This window comes from Ziziphus jujuba, chloroplast (assembly GCF_031755915.1).
Source record: "Ziziphus jujuba chloroplast, complete genome".
Lineage (NCBI taxonomy): Eukaryota > Viridiplantae > Streptophyta > Magnoliopsida > Rosales > Rhamnaceae > Ziziphus > Ziziphus jujuba.
Window position 1 is genome coordinate 47,501 of NC_030299.1, and position 7,500 is coordinate 55,000.

Below are 7,500 nucleotides of genomic sequence, written 5' to 3' on the forward strand. Positions count from 1 at the left end.
AGAAATCCATTCTATAATTTCTTTGAATTACCCTTCGTGTTGTGAGAAAATAATCCCCCACACAAAGGGAATTGGACAGTACGAAATAACATAAAAACAGACTCATTAAAAAAGAAGACCTTCTACTCAAATTCTTTCTTTTTCTTTTTGACAGGAATCAATAAAAACTAAGAAATATTTGAATCCGATTCTATTTCATTCAAATGTAAATATAGTAAAATATACTAATAAAAATATAGTAGTAATATACTAGTAGTAGTAAAAGAATGAAAGGAACTATTCCTATTTCATCGAAGTTGAAGAATCAAAGAATTTTTCCTTCAGATTAGGATAATTAGAGAAGTTTTGATCGAATTATGATCCAAAGAGAGAATAAAAAGAAGCGAATAATCATTCTATGATGGATGAAAATAGACTAACCGTCCGTTTTGTGTTGTGTGTATTGTGTGTATAACGGGTAGACGCTATACAATCAAATATAAAAACCCCAGGACGTTTCCTGAATTTGGAATAAATCTATGGGTCCGAAGTTGGGATAAGGGGTTGAAAGATCTAAAACTGGAAAGTCATTTTAGAATTTTTATGAAAATGGACGAATAATCTAAACTAAATATAATAATGATCTAAAAGTATCCATGAAACATAGTCTCAAAAAATAGATTGCTCGGTGTATTCGTTCCAATTCAGTGATTTAATCCGGTAAAAATATTAGAAAAGGCCGGGAGTGCCGTCTTCGCAAACATAAATCTTTATCTATTGTTTTTCACAAAAAAAATTCTTTTTCCCCAGCGTCGAAGGAAGGGTTTATCTTTAATTTAATAAAAGTTTTTCTATTAAAAAAAAAAAATAGAGTGTACATACCTATCCAAAAATCGAATATGAATAACTCACTATTCACTTGGTTTCTGAACCATAATCGTTATGTAGGAGAGATGGCCGAGTGGTTGAAGGCGTAGCATTGGAACTGCTATGTAGGCTTTTGTTTACCGAGGGTTCGAATCCCTCTCTTTCCGTACCCTTTACCTAATTCACCAATGTTACTGATCGCAATGTAGCAAATAACAATGGATACCATTATTCCAACAGTTAGCCCTCTCTTTGATATAGATTCTCTATTCCTAATACTAATTTCTACGGTATGGAAAATACTTTAATGTAAATAAGGGACAAGGAATGAAAATCGCCCTACTAATCTATGATACATGAATGGGAGAAAAATCCCCGGATCAAAACCCCTTACCTCGGGTCTTTTTACGTAGTAGGGGGGTGTCCGAACCCCTGTTCTTGTTATTTTAGTTCGGTTTAAGTCTGACGAGAATAATATTCTACAACTAGCAATTCATTTATTTTCAAACCGACCCATTTACTATCTATTATTTGATTGATTAATCCTTTATATTGAAATGGGTGAAGCGTTAAATGTTTTGGCAATTCCTCAGGGGAGGCTGAATCAAGATAATTTTGAACCAGAGCCCTAGATTTTTGTTCATCCCTTACTGTAATAATATCTCGGGGTTTGCAGCGATAACTTGGTATATCTACTATACGACCATTAACTAAAATATGTCTATGGTTAACCAATTGGCGGGCTTGGGGAATAGTCGAAGCCATACCCAATCGAAAAAGTATGTTATCCAAACGCATTTCAAGTAATTGTAGTAAAACCTGACCCGTTGACCCTTTGGCTTTTCCGGCGATACGAACGTATTTAAGTAATTGTTGTTCTGTAAGACCATAATGAAAGCGCAATTTTTGTTTTTCTTCTAAACGAATACGATATTGGGATTTTTTACCGGGGCGCGATTGGTTTCTAAGATCGCTTCCGGCTCGAGGTTTTTGACTAGTTAGTCCCGGTAAAGCCCCCAGACGACGTATTTTTTTGAAACGAGGTCCTCTGTAACGCGACATAAAGACTCCTTATTTTATTGAAATTTCATAAACCTAAATGAAATTAAAACTAAACTAAATGATAAATGAAGTGAAATTTACTGAAGTCTTGGACTACAAAGAATAATTAGATGAATTGTATCAATATCCGGACCGTATTGTATATATAATATATGTATATATAAAATATAAATATTATTTATTATTGTGTATAATTTTTATACAATACAATAATAAATTTTATAATATATTTTATAAAAAAATATAAATAAGCAATATAATAAATAAGCAATATATAAATAAATAATAAAGGTTCTTTTCTTGATTGATTTGTTTTACAGAGATCGAACTTCTAGTTTTTTTTTTATAATTGGGAGTTTCTATGAGATAATAGAGAGATAATAGATCGGTGACCCTTGGTAAGGTAAAAGGGTAAGAAGCCTTTTCAATATTCTTATTATCGATTTTGTAAAAAAAAAAAAAATCAAACAGATGGAGAAAAGCCAGCTATCGGAATCGAACCGATGACCATCGCATTACAAATGCGATGCTCTAACCTCTGAGCTAAGCGGGCTCGCATAACATAAATTGTACATGCATAGGAATTTAGTAAACTACTGGGATCTTAGCTATTAACTGTTCATAATTCATATGACTGGAGAGAAGAATATAGAATAGAAGTTCAAAGAAATATTGGATATTTGAATATTATAAAACATAGCAATTAACATAACAATTACTCTAGCGCTATATAATTTCGATTTTTTTATCAACTATATGTTTATCAATAATCAATATCTTGATTAGATAGTAAGATTTTTTTTGTGAATTAAAAAATGACTTTGTAATTATTTTTGAATAATATTATTGTTTATAATATAAAAAAGATTAAAAATATTATAATAAAAAATTTCCTTTTTAGTTCTTTTTTTTATGTTATTTATGTTATTGTTATAGAAGGTCTGCCCTAAGAAAAGGGGAAGAGGAAGAAAAAAATGAAAAAGAAAAGTGCAATCCAATCTATATAAACGCAATCCAGATCATAATGAAACATTCCGGTGTTTTCATTCGGAAAGGTGAAAGCTAAAACGAAAAAAAAAAAAGAATCGACCGTTTAAGTATTCAAAATTACACGCTAAAAATGATAGAAATAGGGGCATAGCATGTTAGCTTATGCATATACCACATATATATTTATGTATAATATTATTATGTATAATAAATATACATAATATATATGTGGTATATATCCATATATATTGTATATTGAATTTAATTTCGTATTGAATTTAATTTCGAATACAGAACTGATAGAATCTTTTCTGATTGGACCAAATATGAGTATCCGATAGAGATGAAAGAAGATAGACAATAAATCCAAATTAGGAGAAAACGCCTTTCACTATGGAACTGCTATCTAATGAATTCAACGGTTCCGGCCTAATATAAATAAACGAATAAAGAAGAGTGGCATCAAGACCCTAATAAAAAAAAGGGGGGGATATGGCGAAATTGGTAGACGCTACGGACTTAATTGGATTGAGCCTTGGTATGGAAACCTACCAAGTGATAACTTTCAAATTCAGAGAAACCCTGGAATTATAAATGGGCAATCCTGAGCCAAATCCTGTTTTCTGAAAACAAACAAGGATTCAGAAAGTGATAATAAAAAAGGATAGGTGCAGAGACTCAATGGAAGCTGTTCTAACAAATGGAGTTGGCTGCGATGCATTAGTAAAGGAATCCTTCTATCGAAACTCCAGAAAGGATGAAGAATAAACCTATATATACGTATACGTACTGAAATACTATTATATACGTATACGTACTGAAATACTATCTCCAAGCCAAATGATTAATGATGACCCGAATCTTTTTTTTTATATATGTTTATATGAAAAATGAAAGAATTGCTGTGAATCGATTCCAAGTAAAAAAAATGGAATATTCATTGATCAAATCATTTACTCCATCGTAATCTGATAGATCTTTTGAAAAATTGATTAATCGGACGAGAATAAAGATAGAGTCCCATTCTACATGTCAATATCGACAACAATGAAATTTATAGTAAGAGGAAAATCCGTCGACTTTAGAAATCGTGAGGGTTCAAGTCCCTCTATCCCCAAAAAGGCCCATTTGATTCCCTAATTTTTATCCTATACTCTCATTTCGTTAGCGGTTCAAAATTCGTTATGTTTCTCATTCATTAATTTTTTTATTTTCACAAGCCTTGTGATATATATGATACACGTACAAATGAACATCATTGAGAAAGTAACCCCGATTGTAAATTGGAATGATCATATTATCGCTCGTACTGTACTGAAACTTACAAAGTCTTATTTTTTTTTTTTGAAGATCTAAGAAATTCCACCAAGGCCTGGATAAGACTTTGTACTCCCCTTTTCGTCTTTTTAATTGACATAGACCCAAGTCATCTATTAAAATGAGGATGATGCGTCGTGAATGGTCGGGATAGCTCAGCTGGTAGAGCAGAGGACTGAAAATCCTCGTGTCACCAGTTCAAATCTGGTTCCTGGCACATGGATTGTTTGTATGAGTATCGATTCTACAAATTGGTCGACATACATATTCATTAATTAATAGTATAGATCATGATACATGTTTATCCATCTAAGCGGCTGGAGAGATACCCCTTCTATTTAAGAAATAGAGAATATTTATAGATGGGTATTTATAGATGAGTAAAGCGTATCTAAAGAAACAAATAGATTTTGTTTCCTCGTCTTTTTATTTATTTGTTCATACTGTGTCTCCTCTCGTTCCCAAAGAATGGTATTACTTCTTCTATATTACAAGGGGAGTTGAGGGGTACGAATAGCCAAGATTCATTTCAGATATAATACAAATAGAATCTGATCCCCTTGCATTCATTTCTTTCGATTTTCTTTTCATATTCTATTTCCCCATTTCCCCCTATGTTGTTAGTTGTTACTTTCTGGGTTGTTACTTTCTGGAACCCATCTAAGTGATGTGGGCGGTACATAGTTCTGCATCATTAACTCTTTCATCCTATTGACTCAGCTCAGCTCATGTGGAAAAAGTATCTTTCAAAATTTGAAAATCGTACTGAATCCCTCTAATTTAATTGTTTTTTTATTTATTTTTTTAGCCTATCCTTTTTTTAACTTATACATAATATATGAAATGAATGAAACTTCAGCTCTTTGATCTATAAAAAAAACGTACAAATATTCTTTGAATATCTGGAGTTGTAGAAGTGAAGATGAGTTTCTGATTATTCAATGAGCATCTTGTAGTTCATAAAAATTAGGGGCAATATAATCCTTACGTAAAGGCCATCCTATCCAACTTTCCGGCATTAAGATACGTTTTAGACGTGGATGATTATTATAAGAGATTCCCAACATATCATAAGATTCCCTTTCTTGAAAATCCGCACTTTTCCAAACCCAGAAAACAGACGGAATTCTAGGATTCCTCCTTGGGGCAAATACTTTTATGCATACTTCTTCCGGTTGATCTATACCATACTCTATTCGCGTAAGATGATACACACTGGCTAACAGTCCACCTGGTGCTACATCATAGGCACATTGGGAGCGTAGATAATTGTAACCATATACATATAAAATGACAGCAATGGAATGCCAATCCTCGGGCTTTATTTGTAAAGTCTCTATTCCTTGGTAATCGAAGCCCAAAGATCTATGAACTAGCCCATGTTTGACTAACCAAGCAGACAAATGACCCTGCATCTTTTTTATCTCTCCCGCATTTTTATTTGTATTGTATTTTATTTGTATTGTATAAGTAGTTTATTTGTATAAGTATTATAAATATTTGACATTTACGATTACGATGAAATTTATGAAGATTGGCTTGCTGTTTGGTATTCTGTATCTGTACAAAAAAAAAGCTCCTGCCTAATTCACTAATTCGTGGGAAGATATTGAACTTTTGTATTTGAAAAATGTTTTAGGGGGGATCTCTGAAGTAGATGGTGGTTGATAGAGTAATCCTTGATTATAATTTCCCGTATGAGTACTGCGTCCAACACGAAACTTGTGGCTGGTAGTAAAACATCGATTCGCCTGTTGAGATCTAATTCGATCTTCATAGATTTCTCGAGATATTTTCTTCCGAAGTTTTGTTATAGCATCTATAACGGCCTCTGGTTTAGGTGGACAGCCGGGCAAATAGACATCTACGGGAATTAGCTTATCGACCCCCCGAACAGTACTATAAGAATCGGTACTGAACATCCCCCCTGTTATTGTACATGCTCCCATAGCAATAACATATTTCGGTTCAGGCATTTGTTCATATAATCTCACTAAGGAAGGGGCCATTTTCATTGTTACTGTACCCGCTGTTAAAATTAGGTCTGCCTGTCTAGGACTAGATCTTGGCACCAGTCCATAACGATCAAAGTCGAATCGCGATCCTATTAATGAAGCAAATTCAATAAAGCAACAACTGGTACCATAGAGAAGCGGCCATAAACTGGAGAGTCTTGACCAATTTGAAAGATCACTTGATGTAGTTGAAATAACTGAATTTTGGATTGTTCGATCAAGGAAGGGAAACTCAATAATGGAATTCATAACTGTTTCAATTTTTTTTTTTTTTTATTTATTGTCTGATGAATATTCAAGAGCTAAGACCATTCCAAAGCTCCTTTTCGCCATGCATAAATTGAACCAACAATTAGGATAAGCACGAAAATTAAAGCTTCTATAAATACGGATCCCCCCAATACATCAAAACTCATTGCCCATGGATAAAGAAAAACCGTTTCAACATCAAAAACAACAAAAACGAGAGCAAACATATAATAACAGATTCGAAATTGTAACCAAGCATCCCCCATTGGTTCTATTCCCGATTCATAACTCGAAAGTTTTTCGGGTCCTTTGCTAATCGGGGCTAAAACTCCGGAAATTAGAAATGCCAAAATAGGAATAACACTGGATATTATTAGAAATGCCCAGAAAATATCATATTCGTAAAGCAGAAACATAAATGTACTCCTATTAATAATGTGGAAAATATACCGGATTAATTGATTCGAATTGAATTAATTGTCAAGTCATCTATAATTGTTTAGTGCTGTGGTATATGTCTCGTTTCGAGATTATCCACAGCCACTATAAACTATAATTCTAATTCCATTTTATTTCTATTACCTATTACATTTATTTCGATATAGATAGAATACATATTTGTTTATATTGCTCTTATACAAATAAACCTCTCTTGGTTTCGCCTCACTTCAGATAATCTGATTAGATTATCTCTAAATCTAACTAAATCTAAAGAATTAAAGAAAAGGACTTCAAAATTCTATTTTTTTTTTTTTTTTTTATTCTTTCTATATTTCTATTCTATATTATAAATAATATTCTAAATTAGAATTAATTCTAAATTAGAATATAGAATATTATATAAATTATTAAAAATTATTAATATTTTAATATTCTATAAATATTCATTTTTTTTTTTCTTTTTTATATTATAATTAAAATTATAGGTTTTAGGTTTATTATAGGTTTTAGGTTTATAGGGCTATACGGACTCGAACCGTAGACCTTCTCGGTAAAACAGATCAAACTTATTATTATCAAA

The 7,500-nt window shown here is 32.2% G+C and overlaps 4 protein-coding genes and 4 non-coding genes across 8 annotated transcripts; 3 read left to right on the plus strand and 5 right to left on the minus strand. All coding sequences in view use genetic code 11, as the record gives it.

Moving 5' to 3' along the window:
• Nucleotides 1-926: 926 nt before the first annotated feature.
• On the plus strand, nucleotides 927-1,013 carry trnS-GGA. The gene has a single exon. It is a non-coding gene; the product is annotated as a tRNA-Ser (tRNA).
• Nucleotides 1,014-1,302: 289 nt separating this feature from the next.
• Nucleotides 1,303-1,908, minus strand: rps4 (ribosomal protein S4). The gene has a single exon. It carries the CDS (start codon nucleotides 1,906-1,908, stop codon nucleotides 1,303-1,305), a length of 606 nt encoding a protein of 201 aa, YP_009256329.1.
• Nucleotides 1,909-2,388: 480 nt separating this feature from the next.
• trnT-UGU lies at nucleotides 2,389-2,461 on the minus strand. The gene has a single exon. It is a non-coding gene; the product is annotated as a tRNA-Thr (tRNA).
• Nucleotides 2,462-3,384: 923 nt separating this feature from the next.
• Nucleotides 3,385-4,015, plus strand: trnL-UAA. Its single transcript has 2 exons — nucleotides 3,385-3,419; nucleotides 3,966-4,015. It is a non-coding gene; the product is annotated as a tRNA-Leu (tRNA).
• A 344-nt stretch (nucleotides 4,016-4,359) lies between these two features.
• On the plus strand, nucleotides 4,360-4,432 carry trnF-GAA. Its single transcript has one exon. It is a non-coding gene; the product is annotated as a tRNA-Phe (tRNA).
• A 721-nt stretch (nucleotides 4,433-5,153) lies between these two features.
• On the minus strand, nucleotides 5,154-5,630 carry ndhJ (NADH-plastoquinone oxidoreductase subunit J). Its single transcript has one exon. It carries the CDS (start codon nucleotides 5,628-5,630, stop codon nucleotides 5,154-5,156), a length of 477 nt encoding a protein of 158 aa, YP_009256330.1.
• Nucleotides 5,631-5,798: 168 nt separating this feature from the next.
• On the minus strand, nucleotides 5,799-6,479 carry ndhK (NADH-plastoquinone oxidoreductase subunit K). Its single transcript has one exon. The coding sequence runs from the start codon at nucleotides 6,477-6,479 to the stop codon at nucleotides 5,799-5,801; it is 681 nt and encodes a 226-aa protein (YP_009256331.1).
• A 53-nt stretch (nucleotides 6,480-6,532) lies between these two features.
• On the minus strand, nucleotides 6,533-6,895 carry ndhC (NADH-plastoquinone oxidoreductase subunit 3). Its single transcript has one exon. It carries the CDS (start codon nucleotides 6,893-6,895, stop codon nucleotides 6,533-6,535), a length of 363 nt encoding a protein of 120 aa, YP_009256332.1.
• Between the last annotated feature and the right edge of the window lie 605 nt (nucleotides 6,896-7,500).